The sequence below is a fragment of the Varroa jacobsoni genome, unplaced genomic scaffold, assembly GCF_002532875.2.
Source record: "Varroa jacobsoni isolate VJ856 unplaced genomic scaffold, vjacob_1.0 contig01007, whole genome shotgun sequence".
Taxonomy (NCBI): Eukaryota; Metazoa; Arthropoda; class Arachnida; order Mesostigmata; family Varroidae; genus Varroa; species Varroa jacobsoni.
Window position 1 is genome coordinate 36,412 of NW_019214566.1, and position 13,968 is coordinate 50,379.

Consider the following 13,968-nt stretch of genomic DNA (forward strand, 5'->3'; position numbering starts at 1 on the left):
TGCTACAACTGCAAATGCAACACCTCGTCGCTAAGTTTGGTAGGACGCTATAGTGGGTATATTACTATCCAGTTGATTAACTAGTCGCTCAGCTCTACATAGCTATTCAGCCGATAACCAGTCAGCGGTGGGTCCGCTAAAGCTACCGAAGCTCTCACGACGGAGACCAAATAAGGTAGCTATTTTTTGGGAGTGACAATTTCTCTTTCTAATAGTCAATGCTGTTGTATTTTTTGCGTGAGGCGATTAGCTGCCCCCCAGCCGACGACCAGGAGACATTAATAGGTGTGTTGAACGATGGTCGTAGTGAGCCACTGGACGGTCAGCGCAGCGAACGGGCAAAGCTGTATGGTATCAGGCGTCGCGAATACAAAGGCAGCACCAATTGACGCAGCTGACAAACGTCGATAACAGCACTAGTACGTGTAGTCTTTGATTTGCCGTTATCTTTTTATCTACCTGTTATCCGTTGCTCGCCAACATGCAGGTTTTTTTCATCAGATATACGCGACAGATTTCCGTCAGCAACGGCAGGGTTGTCTCATCATAGTGGCATCGTCTTTGGCTTTGACGCGGTTGAAAACATCTCAGTTCGAGTACGAATGTTTTTTCGTGAACATTTCCCAAATGTTCACTGTTGTTTAGAAGTAAATTTATTCAAAGGATGCACGCGTATCTCTTGCGTATTTTTTTACACACTCGCTATTCAGAGATATGGTCGCTTAGAGAAAACACTTAAATTATATCATCATTTTGATAGAGTCGTGTGTATTGAATAAATGTTACAATCAATTATAAAAACGAAAACAAGTGGAGGAAGAAGAAATTCCGGCGGGCGGGAAACATGATTTTACTTTCTTATAGTTTACTAATATAAAACAGTCAAATCATACTGATTAATTATCAAGTAATGCAAGTCGACGAAGTCCATGACTTTTTCTCGAGTTCTTCCCCTAAACATTTTTGATTCGAGTTCTTTCGTTGCTTTCTCTGTTGTTTATGCTGTGTTTGTATAAAAGGTCTTTGACTCGACGTCAAACCTCCATCATGATTCTCATTTTCGTTATGCAACATGTAGCCACAACTTCACTCACTGTATTTGTAATAGTAATGCAGCAGAGATAAATCTTATATTAAAAACAGGTCTATAACTTTTTTTGCGTTTTTTTGTTGCCAGTGTGCTGCAGACCAAAAGGAAATGCTGAAATGTGAAAAGACGCCCGAACCTGTATGAACAAAAAGGTGTACGTGGTTTCACAACGATGATATTGTTTATTTGAATTATACTGGAAAGTTTCGTCAGAAAGGTTGATCGTTACGTGCAGGTGCAAGTGATACTTCCATCGTTTTCAGCTGTCCAGCCAACAAATTACCCATGTGCCTGAGTCCAAGCAAAAAGTGCTGTTTACGTACAGCTATTAAAATTAGTGCGCAATACCACGACTGGTGTACATCAGCGCGCCATATGCTACACTAAAAACTAAATAGTTCAAAATTAATCCTTAGATTACTGCAGCTGCATTTCTATTTTTTACACTTACCCGTCGATCGAAATGTCTCCGATTCCTTTAAGATAACCTTTTACCTAACGGCGAAAAACAACACTAAATCAATCAATCTAACTAACGGAGTTTAATTTCTATTTTCATTATATACGATACAAATGTCTTAAAAGTTTAACAAGAAATAACGTATGTTTATGGAATTTGGTAGTTAATCTAAACAAAATTCGATGTACTTTTGAGTATCATTGTTTATTCTGCTGCACTGCATGACATGATAAAGATGAAATTGATTTCTTGCAACAAAAAGGCATAAGATTTACACCGAACGCCGATACTGTTATTAATGTATTCATAGTGATTTCATCGTACTTTACCAGTGTTAGCTAGAATTATGTTAGCTTCAAACGACTTTTCAAGCAGCAATATTATTATTGTTTAAGGAAATAAAAGCGCGGTTATGTAACGCATTTCTTAGCTATTAAGCAACGAAAACCAAGCAGTTCCAAAAATCAGTACCAACATCTATACGAATAATAATAAAACTACAATGACTGCCGCATCAAATCTACATTTGCTCTTCCATATTGTGTACGCGGTTCCATTCAATCAATGTCCAATTTCCAAACGCTGCATTAGATGCAAGGCAGCACTTCGGCAGTGCTGGTATCGCTAAACTAAGTTGGTGTTGTGGCTCAAAAAAAAGATAAAAAGTCGGCGATGGGGGACTGGCGTTTCGCCCATTTGTCTCGGCTTCACCTGATGCTGGCTGTTGGTGCAAGCGATGCAAGCTGCGAAAACAGGCGGAGGAGCATGGACCAGTCAAGAATGTGTCGCACGTTTGTTTAAGCCTATTTTTTTAGCAGGCGGGAATGGCCCCAACGGACGCCCAGGATAACAGACAATTTGTAGCGTGAGATGATTTCAGTTGGCAAAAGTGCCTCGCGAGAGGGCGCAGACTTATGCGAAAGGTACGCACAGCTAAAGGCAGTAGTCTAAAGTGAGGGAAGCAAAAATAAGAAATTCAATAGCAGATATGGGTATGTATAACCATTAAAGCTTAGAAAGAAATCGATTGACATGGACATGAAATAGACGCGCGATAACGTGCTCCTTTGCGGCAGTTATTTCGAATGCGTAAATGTGAGGTATTTGTAATGTTGTCAACCAACCTGAGGATCCCGGAGAAATGCACCATATCTATAAAATTGTAAATCCGTTTTTATATTGTCTTTGACCCGTTTCTGTAGCGTAATGATGTTTTCGCAATATCAGATAATCCATTAACCCCACCATGTTCGCCATCTACTTGTCTGCAGGTAATATATGTGTTGTTTACCTTTTAGAAATATTGTTTTGATACTGATCATAGAAACAGTTTTACGCAAGTTCGTCGTGAGTTACTTCATATCCAGCTGCAAAAGTGGGCACGACAGACCGTACCTTATACGTAAAAGTCAACTTGACAACTTTCAATTTTTATTATGCAAAATTTAACTTAGAAAACTTATCAATTCAAGCCTCAAAGGGTAATTTCTTGTCAGCTCGTTTACCAATTATCATTACTGCACACGTTCATTTGAAGGCTTATGCCAGAAGTTGTAAGATCCCGGTCGTGATTTCAGTTGAGATGTAAACGGTCAAGTACTTCAAAAAAGATCGGACAAAATTTGGTACTTATGGAAAAACTGGAGAAAAGAGAAAAACACCAATTGCATCATTATGCGGCCTTTTGTTTGTACAAAAATGAATCTACAGAAAACTGCATATTTATATTCCTAATCTACTCTGTTTTCAATTTTTTCGCGAGGTCCGGAATATCTGGATACACTTTAGACAAATTAAAAAAATTATGTTTTGAAAATTTGAAAAAATGGAAATGAGATAATTTCGGGACACAATCTTCCTGTACAGTAATCAAAACGAAAATGTTAGTAATAAATCATCTTTTTCGCATAGTAGATTTCTCAAAATCAAACTGCGTCTTTTCTTCGAGCCAAAAAATTGTTCCCTAACTTCGATACAAATATATCAGCAGAAACAGGTTGTACACATAACATGCACAATAATTTTAACGATCCTTGACATAATCCGGATAAATTCAACTCATATTACGGCTACCTTGCTTCAACACTTCATAGTTCAAACATACATATTCAGCATCGGAAGAGGCGACACCCACTGCGATTGCTATCCCACCTACTACGTTCTCTATTATCGTAGATAGTAATAGCTGATCAAAATGCACCTCGTCACAGTTCGCAACGACAGAATGCTACGTTGTTATGATGTTCGCAGCTGATATTTCCTCCAGGGTATGTTGCCATCATTGTATTTTGCACCTAGCGTATTTGGTCTTATTTACTTTTAACAAGCTACTGGCAAGTTGTTTCATCTTTTCCAATCCTTCGCTTTTTCAAGCGACGTTTGAATTTCCAAAAACAGTGGCCTTTGCCGCGTAATTCTAAAATGTATAAAACTTTAAATCTGTAAAAGGAGACCGCACATATTGTTTTCATTAGAAAACGACAAGGGGGCAAAATGTCCACGGCAAACATGCGTCATCCTTTTTCCTTGCAAAGTTAATCATCATACCACTATTTATAGCTCACTTTGAAATTTTACAAAAGATCAGACATAATAATCTAAGAATGCCTTGAAGTTATGGCTACCGCTTTAAAACATAAGTGACTTTTATAGCACATAATAAGCGTTCGCATTAAACATAAATAAGAATATTGCTTACGCTTATTGCAGGAGCTAGCATCCACTTAGCGTTTTCTAATAAATTACCGCTAGCCAGTTTCGAATATTGCTTTCTCATTTTCTATCGTCATATTCAAGAAATAATACGAGAATATCAGACTGCCTGAAAAGCCACACCACACTGGCTCTCAGAAACGTTCTTCTCTTTAGCGTTTCCTTGAAATTTAATTAAAATTAATAAAATTATTGAATGGCTAACAAAAGATAATAAATGCCATTTGAATCTATAAGAAAGGGAACTGATCAGCAGATATGCGGCGTTTTTGTTTACAATGGGCATTTTTCGAGATATATGTAATGCAGACTAAAACCAAAAAATAAACTAACGCGTGACAAACCGTACTCCTCCATACTACAAGCAGTTACGTTCTCTGACCGGAACCCCTGTAGAGCAATACTTCAATTATATAACATCAGAAACCTACCTCGTTTGGCTTTTCTGTTACAATCAACAAAATAAAGCATTTTAAGAAATATAGCCTACCTCAATCAAATACTTAACCTAACTTCGTGTATTATTGATTAACATTGTACCTCATACACTTCACATTACATCGAAATAGACAGCGGCGGACACAGCAGTCCCACATGAACGATCTCGTATCATTGTAGAGCGTTTTTTTTTGAAAATTCACTTTCACTCTAGACAGAACATACTTTTGTTGTTACTTACGCAAGCAGATATAGAAGTAAGATCCTTACATACCTTACATAAATCAAATTTTAGACCTAGCTATGGGTTATAATAGGAATAATATCTACTAAACTTTTTAACTTCTACCGCAAAAATAAGGGCGTCTCAGCAGCTCTGTAGAACTGTGTTGATCATTGATTGAAAAAAGTTAGAAACTCAATTAAGAGTTTAACGCCGCTCAAAGACAACTTTAATTGTTTATGATTCGGGCGATAACGCGACCTACATGTAAATCAGAAGTGTATTACGCACTACTCATCTTAACACGGCCTCTTCGAAATAGAACTGCTTTATAGGTTGAGGCTGCATTATAGGACATTTGTTTCCCATACTAAAGGACCATCACCGGTTTGCAATTAAAAAAACTTAACGGCCCTTTCCATTTGCCCAGCCTTTGTCACGGTAGGTTTAGTTGAAAAATCCTAATACTTATTAGTTCATTTTAATAACTTCTGTATACACAGAGCTCAAAGTCAAAATCGCTACTGGTAAATGATAAACATATTAAGTATGTATATAACTTGATTAAGGCTACCGAACCGTTTTTATCATAAACATAAATTTGTTTCATAGGAAGATAGAAAAATATAACGCCTTTTTAGCTTTATACTCCTATTTAAAAAAGGGCTACATGAGTAAACAAGAAATATATATATACGCTTCAACAACTACGTAGGATACCATCGCTTAACAGTTAGCGCGTTCGTAAAGGTCTTATAAATGGCCCCTTTTCATTCATATTTTCATACGTGTTATGCAAGAATAGTGGTCGCTTTATTGAGAGTGTTTAACTAAATACTTTGTACACAATGCCGTACGCTCGTATTTACTAGCCAAAAATCTAGAAGACTGTTTTGGGCACTTGTATTGCGGGCATCAGCGAACGACTCCGCTAGTTTTGCTATATTTGTTCAATATTAGGTCGCAATCTGTTGCAGTTTCACGTGAAATGCCACATAGTGATTTTAGCTGAACATGTTCGCGTATAGTTTAAAATTTATCGACGCGTCCTATTAAAACTTTGTAGTGCAAATGGCAAACCGGGGAACGAATGGATCCATGTTAAAACATTTAGAGGCAATGCCGCGCTTCCTGTACTTATGCTGTCATAGGTCATTACCCAAGTTCCTTTACACGCTGCCTGCTTCATACTTGGTAACCAAAGAGACACATACCGAATTTTATATAAAACAAGTATAGCAATTTATTCATGCCACAAAAAACACTGAAGCAAAATAGAACCTCCTCAATAAAAATATGTTTATAGTTTATGTAGTACATAATCTTATAGCTTCATATTTATGTTTAAGGATAATAATTTTATCCATGATAATGCCCTTAACGCTATGAGGCGAGCTGGGCAAAGTAAAGTCTCAAAAAACCATGCTATATTCATAGTTATTCTTATTAGCAATATAGAAACGAATAGATGGAAATGATACAGATGAGTTTAAATGGATTTTTTTACAGGTGAACTTGATTAGCCGGTCTTGCTTGAACGTATAAATATTCTATATGCGAAATATGGTTTTCTCGATTTGGCGAAAACGCCTTACCACTCAATTTCGGAACAGACAAATCATAAAAATCCATGAGACATGCAAGACGCTGATAAAATTGCAACCACCTTCTCATAGGGCCTCCTTCATCGAAGTTCAAGCAGATATGAGCACTTCCTAAGGAATGCCCTCATTAATGACTGTTTCCATTAATACTTCACAACACGAACCCTAATTTAAGTGGAAACACGTAGATATCAACGATAGACAACAAACTGCCTGGCAACCCTCCATGATTGCCTTGACTTGCAGTTGTATATATAAGAGCATACATCACTACGCACAGACGGCTAAATATAAAATAAACACATTTAAATCGCATAAATACATCCATTGATATTTGACAATGAGTTGATAGGATGCCTCATCAGCGATATTGTCAAACAAAGGCACCTTATTTTGTAATAATAATTATATATATATATATATATATATATATATATATATATATATTATGTACCAGAACAGGGATGACTTTGTACAGGATAACCAGAAGCGTGTGAAACGTGTGACTTCTACTCTAAGTGCAAGGTGAACATTTTCGGCAAGTGAATAACAAACTATTCAGTTAGTTCCTGGATAAAACAGTTACGTTTTATGTGTTCTGACTTGATATTGGATTATTCCACAATAATGCACTTCTAAGTGTTAAGCGTTTCATAGCAGCTTTAATTCTCAAAGATAAATACCCCGAGGTTTGATTCAAGTCAGGGCTACATTAAGGTCACCCTATCATTCCCATTATTAACAAATTCAGACTTCTTAAGGTATACTATAAATCTGTATCATATCTGTATCTGATATAAATAATGGCACGTATCCTCATTAAACTGAAAATTGTCGTTCGCTAATTTGATTTCTGTTATCAACAAAAATGTTTTGTGTCAATGCGACCAATTTACGTCTATTGAGTATGTTATAGTATCACGTCATGTATGTCACGTAGTATCATTTATCTAAACTCTCCTCACAATAATGAACTCATCCTTAGTATTTGAATTAGTTCTGTATATCTATCTATGTGTCATCCTACATGCTTGTTTGTTTGTCTGTCTGCTGTCTGTTATCATATTGTATTCGGTCATTAAAGACGCTTACAATAACAAATAAATTGTTTACAATGTCTATTGTAGTACTAGTAATCATTTAAAGGGATGCTGTTGCAGGTTGCCGCAAAGAGCGAGTCCTACTAAATGCTGCAGACAGACACATCAGAAATTTGCGCACAGCCCTTTCTTTTCCATGCCTGCTGAGTTACTCAAATCGTAAATTATATCAACTCGATCACGCCTAAAACATTGGCTGTTCGCTCTCTCTGTCGTCATTACCACCTTCACCGTTATCATAGTTAATCGAAAAATGATTTGGCCTGTTTGTATGCGTTTCTGCAAAAATAACAGCAAGGTTTCTAGAGTTCAAGCTTGACCGGTAGGATTTCTTCGAGAGGACGGAAGGCCTCTTCGTCGGGCATCTCATTAGGATCGGCATCAATCAACCTTCGAGCAACCATCCGTCTGCCAGTCCTAACCAGCGTACCTTGCGGCGGTGGAGCTGGAGCCGTCTTCGTAGGTGTCGCAAGTACTCGACCCGAACGTGTTGTCATTTCAGCACGGGTTTTTCGTGTCCACATTGGCACTGTGTCAATGAAACGGGTCCGTCGAGTTTCAAGAAACTGCATCAGTTCCCTCCTCACAATCAGACAACACTTGAATAACATGTCGCAGTCACCAAGGGCATGATGTACATCTGTTGGAGGCTCTAAGTACATTCTAAAATGAGAAAAAACTGCAGTCAATTATACGTGTGCGTACACAGATAGCAAAGATAGAGCCAATTTAGAATGGAAACTAGAGAAACAACTCGTTACGTTTTATAGTGTCATCTAGATTTGCGCACAAACTAAAGACTGCCAGTGAGTAACTTTTTTTATTGTTATGCTGTATGATTTTGTTATATTGGCAACTGTGTACAAATAAAGTCTTTTATGGATATATCCATCTTAGCCAATATTTTTAATTTTCTTTTTATTGTATTCATACTACAAACAAGCTCTCAACTAGATCTAGAAAGTGTTTTACCTAAATCCGGTAGGTTTCCTTAGTGTTAAGCTATCACTTAGGAGAACCTCGTAAAATAATTTATCTATCTTCGATATCTAAGCGTTACTAACCTCTTGTATATTTCTATGAGTTTATAGCTGGTTCTTCTTGGATGCATTTTTCCGTCTGCACCTTTTTCGACGAATCTGCTCTGGACACGCTTTTTGTGTGGTGCAGGCGGTGGGTTGTTTGGTTTCGACGGCTGTTGACTTCGTGGAGGTGTTCTCATTCCTGGTTGCTCATCTCCGTCAGACAGGCTCGTTTCCTTGTCAACGCGGGGATGTTTAGGCCGAGTGCACATCCTTTTAGGAGATTCGTGAGAACCATCTGTCTCTATATCTTGCGTTCGCGATGTGCTCTCCCGCTGACTAGAAAAGGCCTCTTCCAAGCAGTTATCGCTAGCAGCAATACAGAAATGATTTTCTGGATGTTGCGGCAAAATAAATCGGAATGCCTCCAGGCTATCGCATGTGTAGATGTCTAGGTCATCCCAAGCATCATTCGTTGCCTCGAGTTCGGCCTTAAGCAGCGGAAAATCCAGCTTATTTCCATTATGAGCGATTAAGCAGATGGGTTGATCGAGGGTGAGCATAAATGACTTCAGTGCCAAGGTCGTTTCGCCAAATACTCGCTGCTGTTCAAGATTGTAGTTGTCAAGACCTACAAGCAATTACATGAAAGTACGGAATTTTTATAAATTACTGTATTTTATACTAGCTATGTTAAACTGTTAGAGGAAAGAAACAGCGTTCGAATGTTTCATATGAGTATAGACGGAGTAAATACTTCTGGCCGATTTATATAATTCGCTATTTTTGTTAAAAAAAATAAACGCGTAATGCAACACCGATGGAAGGACACAATTATTATTCATAACGTACGCGTGACACTGTATAGGTTGCAAAATCTTACCGGTAAATTGTGTCGTTTCGTGGCACACGTTTTCGGGTGGTCTTATGCAAAATGAGATGCGATCTGTCACTCGGAAGGGCCGTTTGAATTGTCGCAGTCGACAGGCAAGCAACGCAACTTCGGTGATTCTAGGAGGCCCAAACGGAGGGATTCGGCTTGGTAGGTGCGTGCACTCCAAGTCAAGAAATACCAAAGTGCGAATGTCCATTTTTATTTTGGCAGCGAACTACAAAGTGTTTCCGATCGCGCACGCGTTACGGGCCGTGTTCCCGATAGTCAGAAGCGGGCCGAGTCATTGGTGTCTGAAGGAGAACTGAAGACGGCCAGTCATTAGCATACAATTCTGCTATGGAGAGCTGAAGAATGCTGTCAATGAAATATCCAAAAACACATATGGTTAAACCGTATTGACCATGGACATTACTATGTAGCGATAAAGTAGGTAGGGCCGGAAAATTCGCTTTTGTCCACCCAATGCTTTTACACGATTTGTCACCCTTTTTCACCAGAGCAGCTACAATAATTTAAGAACATTTTTAATTTTATTTTATTTATTTCGGCTTCCAGTGCGAAAAGAATCGTGCCACCACTTGTTCTAAAGTTCGATACGCAAACTACGATACGTGGCGATACTAACACCAGATTAATCTATGTAAGTGCTTGAAACACAGCATGGTAGAAAAATAACGGTGCGATTCTACAATGTAGAGAGCCAAAGACTGATCACTGTAAACTTATTTCGATATCCTTCTGAAATTGCATAGCATCTATTGAATGGATGAATCAATACACTGTTTATTTTCACGAACTTTATTCTGTTTCTTAGTTCTTGTTAGTTAGCTGAAATTGCTCTTTTCCATTGATTGATTCAATTGATTAATTAGTTAATTTATTACCAATTAACTTAAAACTAACTGGTAAAAAGGGAGGTACGCAACATAATAGCCCACATTTTTAAGGAAACTGAAAAGATTACCCCAGTGACAATTTGGATGAAAAACAAATTATATTGGTCCTCGTTTTGTAATAGCTAAAAATTCACGGGAGTTCACATTTTAAGCCCGTCAATAAATTGAAATGTACAACGAACTATATTTATTTTTGTCTATGGGTTTATGAGATCAAGATTCAAGACAAAACCTTCCATTTGTTGTGTAAATTATATAAATATATCTAAAGATAAAATGTAACTTAACATTACAAATCACAAAATAATATTTTATAAAGTAGCAAAGTTACACAAATGTTTATGTTGCATTTAATTGGGTAGCTTGCTTTATACGTTTGAATGATCCAGAATCGTATATAAACATCATAGTAGCCACGATGTACTGACAACGATTATTTCTGAAGGTAAAAAAAGCATGCTGTTTTAAAAGCTCATTTAATATGTTATTTGAGTTAGTTTCTCGTTGGACTAATTTGCTAAGAGTCAGATAAAAAAAAGCTAAATCTAGGTAATGTTAAATTCATACAAGCAACGCACCTACGTAGGCAACAACGCAATTAGGCATACCTATAAATCAAACCCTTGGATCTAAGTGAATACAGCGTAAAGTATAATTCACAAATTCGCACTTTTATTGCATGATTTAACAGTCACTCTATAGGGAAACCACAGATCAGTCTTGTCGACAAGCAGCCACAGATTACTTCTTCTTAGTCTGCAAACCCGCGCCGGCATTGAATTTGAAAAAAATAATGTCACCATCCTCAACCACATAGGTTTTGCCCTGTTGGCGGTACTTGCCAGCCGCCTTACAAGCCGCTTCACTACCTTCCTCTTTAAAGTCGTCGAACTTCATTACCTCGGCCATAATGAAGCCCTTCTCGAAATCGGTATGAATCTTTCCGGCAGCCTGAGGTGCTTTCGTATTCTTCTGGATAGTCCAGGCTTTGACTTCGTCCTTTCCGGCCGTAAAAAAGTACATCAACTGTAGAGCTTTGTAGCCAGTTAAAATAATTTTATCCAGGGCGGAAGCAACACCCTTCTCCATACAGAATGCTTCTCGCTCTTCACGTGACATGTCGACCAGTTTGTGCTCAAAGGCTCCTGAAAATGGGATAATCACAGCACCCGGATCATTCCCATCTATATGTTCTTTAAGTTTCGGTAGCCACTTGTTTTTCTTGCGAATGTAGTCGCTCTCGGATAGATTTACCAAGTAGATCATCGGTTTCGCGGTGATGAAAAGATGCTTGTTGAGTACTTCAATTTCTTCAGCCTTCCAGTCGTGAAAACGAATATGCTTTTCGTCGTTTTTAAGCAGATCCCTTACTTTGACCAAGAAGTGGTATTCGGACATCAGCTTTTTGTCGTTGGCTCGTACAACCGTACGGTCCATCTTTTCAATGAGAGCGTTTAGGTACTCAAGATCTTTCTGACGGAGTTCCTCATTGATAATAGCAATGTCTCGCACAGGGTTCACGTCACCCTCCACATGCGTAACGTCCTCGTCTTCGAACGTCCGACAAAGATGCAACAGAGCATCACAGGCCTTGATGTGGGACAAGAAAGCATTGCCTAAGCCCTGACCCTCAGCCGCTCCTTTCACAAGTCCGGCAATGTCCACAACGTTCAAATACGCTGGTACCTTTGATGCAGGCTTGAAACTTTCGCAGAGATAATCGAAGCGCTCATCCGGAATCGATACGCGTGACTCGTTCGGGTCTATCGTACAGAAAGGGAAGTTTTCTGCAGGAATCGACTGGCTGCAGAGCACGTTGAAAAAAGTGGATTTTCCCACATTTGGCAATCCGACAATCCCACATTTAAGGTTCGTGCCCACACGACCCATCAAAACCGGCCGTTCCGGGCCATCACTTTTTTTCTTCGGCGGCATATTTCATTGACACACACACACCAAACTATTTCACCCTATAAGAGGGGCACGAATCACAGTCCAGCCGGCGCCGATTATAGTTCACACAAGTGCTACACCTCCCGTATTGGCCAGCCGCTTGGGACTGAATCGATTGGGAATTCGATATCGATTGCATGAACTAATACGGCCCCAACTTGGAGGCTGAAGAGTGGCGTCAAAATTGGGGGAATGTCGCATCCGGCAGATGATTCAATAAAAGAAATTCCGGCCGGCCACGACTAAACACGTTCGACTCAAAAAGAATGAACGTTTTTTTGACTGCCGCCTCTTTGACGGGCGGCTTGCGACGCTTGAGAAAGGGTACCTGTACGCCTCTCCACCCGAACGTAATTCTCGAACGCTTCAGTGACATTTGTTGCCAAATTGTACATACCTAAAAGTATTTTTCTACTTCTACAACTAACTTTTCCCTAACGATTCTCTGAAACACTAGCAGATGCATTCCTTGGTACGTGCAATGAAAATCATTCCAACGTTATGCATTTAGTAAAAAGGACACTGTTAAATAACACCAGAGTGTGACTTACGGTAGTGTAATGCCTCGTACGAGCAGGCTACGCTATGTACCATTGCGAGTTCCAACGTTTAACTAATTTTCAGTTACTCGATTAACAAAGTATTGCCTTTTTAAATAGTTAAATTGATATTATCAGCCAGATAGGCCAATCTAACAGGTATCGTATCAGACGCATAAAGAAGAGACCTAGTGACAAACAGTTTCGAGTCTATCAGTCTCAGGAATTTGAGAACTGTGTCTAATCCGCCTGCTCCATGTGTCCAGATTAGTTCGTATACGCAACGGAATAAGCCACATGTAGTACACATAATGAATATACATCTATTATTTGTGTGATTTGTGTCATCTTGGCTCGTAAGCGACTACAATCACTTCGACAAGTTATTTCGTTACGGATATCTAATTATTACGGAATGAAATTTGAATATGATTGCTAAGCGCTAAAAATTTTCTCCAAACTGCTATGCTTAAATTCGTTCAGCCAGTCTTGTGTATGACAGGACATGTTACTGAACAATACTATTCTCGTTTCGTGACGTCGAAACTACCCGAGGACAAGAGTATGAACGCATCGACTTATAAACAATCTACTTGACAGATTTCATATGCTCCTCATTTTGGGTTGCTTTGCCTCTGTAAGAGCTAATGAGACATGGGACTGTTATTTCGAAACTGGCGGCTGCACTTTTGCTCCGGTTTCATTTCAATACGTTGTTAAAAACTTATTTTCACTAATTCGCGACAACGTAGCGACTAGATTATCGCTTAGCGCTATCTTATTTAGCAACATCATGCAGCAAAACACTGGTCCGCACTCAGCTGCCCTACCTAGAACGCGTTTAAACCACTTCTCACCTGCCCCCTCTCTATCCAACAGATCGGGCACCACCCAACTTCACTCGAAAACAACAAAATATTAAGCCCTCACAAATTCTTCGGAAATTCACTGTTTGTTTACTACCGACGCACTAAAATGTGGTAGGCGTTCATCCTTTAACAATGGCTGAGGTGGCGGGAAGTTTAAATCGCGTTTG

The 13,968-nt window shown here is 38.9% G+C and overlaps 2 protein-coding genes across 3 annotated transcripts; both read right to left on the bottom strand.

Moving 5' to 3' along the window:
- Nucleotides 1–6,141: 6,141 nt before the first annotated feature.
- Nucleotides 6,142–13,904, bottom strand: LOC111271764 (uncharacterized). Of its 2 annotated transcripts, none has more exons than XM_022852744.2 (4): nucleotides 13,790–13,904; nucleotides 9,533–9,898; nucleotides 8,692–9,280; nucleotides 6,142–8,290 (listed from the first exon to the last, which is right to left on the bottom strand). In XM_022852744.2, exons 2-4 carry the CDS (start codon nucleotides 9,738–9,740, stop codon nucleotides 7,930–7,932), a joined length of 1,158 nt encoding a protein of 385 aa, XP_022708479.1. In that variant the 5' UTR covers nucleotides 9,741–9,898; nucleotides 13,790–13,904; the 3' UTR covers nucleotides 6,142–7,929. The 2 variants fall into 2 exon arrangements, with proteins under 2 accessions (XP_022708479.1, XP_022708480.1); XM_022852745.2 differs by having other exon boundaries at nucleotides 9,533–9,845; nucleotides 13,790–13,898.
- On the bottom strand, nucleotides 11,091–12,662 carry LOC111271763 (obg-like ATPase 1). The gene has a single exon (XM_022852743.2). It carries the CDS (start codon nucleotides 12,373–12,375, stop codon nucleotides 11,182–11,184), a length of 1,194 nt encoding a protein of 397 aa, XP_022708478.1. The 5' UTR covers nucleotides 12,376–12,662; the 3' UTR covers nucleotides 11,091–11,181.
- Nucleotides 13,905–13,968: the final 64 nt, after the last annotated feature.

Excerpts from the sequence above, each read along its gene's own strand:
- LOC111271763 (XM_022852743.2), bottom strand. The coding sequence starts at position 12,375 with ATGCCGCCGAAGAAAAAAAGTGATGGCCCGGAACGGCCGGTTTTGATG.
- LOC111271764 (XM_022852744.2), bottom strand. The coding sequence starts at position 9,740 with ATGGACATTCGCACTTTGGTATTTCTTGACTTGGAGTGCACGCACCTA. Across the intron at positions 9,281-9,532 it reads CGAAACGACACAATTTACCG|GTCTTGACAACTACAATCTT; the intron begins GTAAGATTTTGC and ends AATTGCTTGTAG. Across the intron at positions 8,291-8,691 it reads CTCATAGAAATATACAAGAG|AATGTACTTAGAGCCTCCAA; the intron begins GTTAGTAACGCT and ends TTCTCATTTTAG.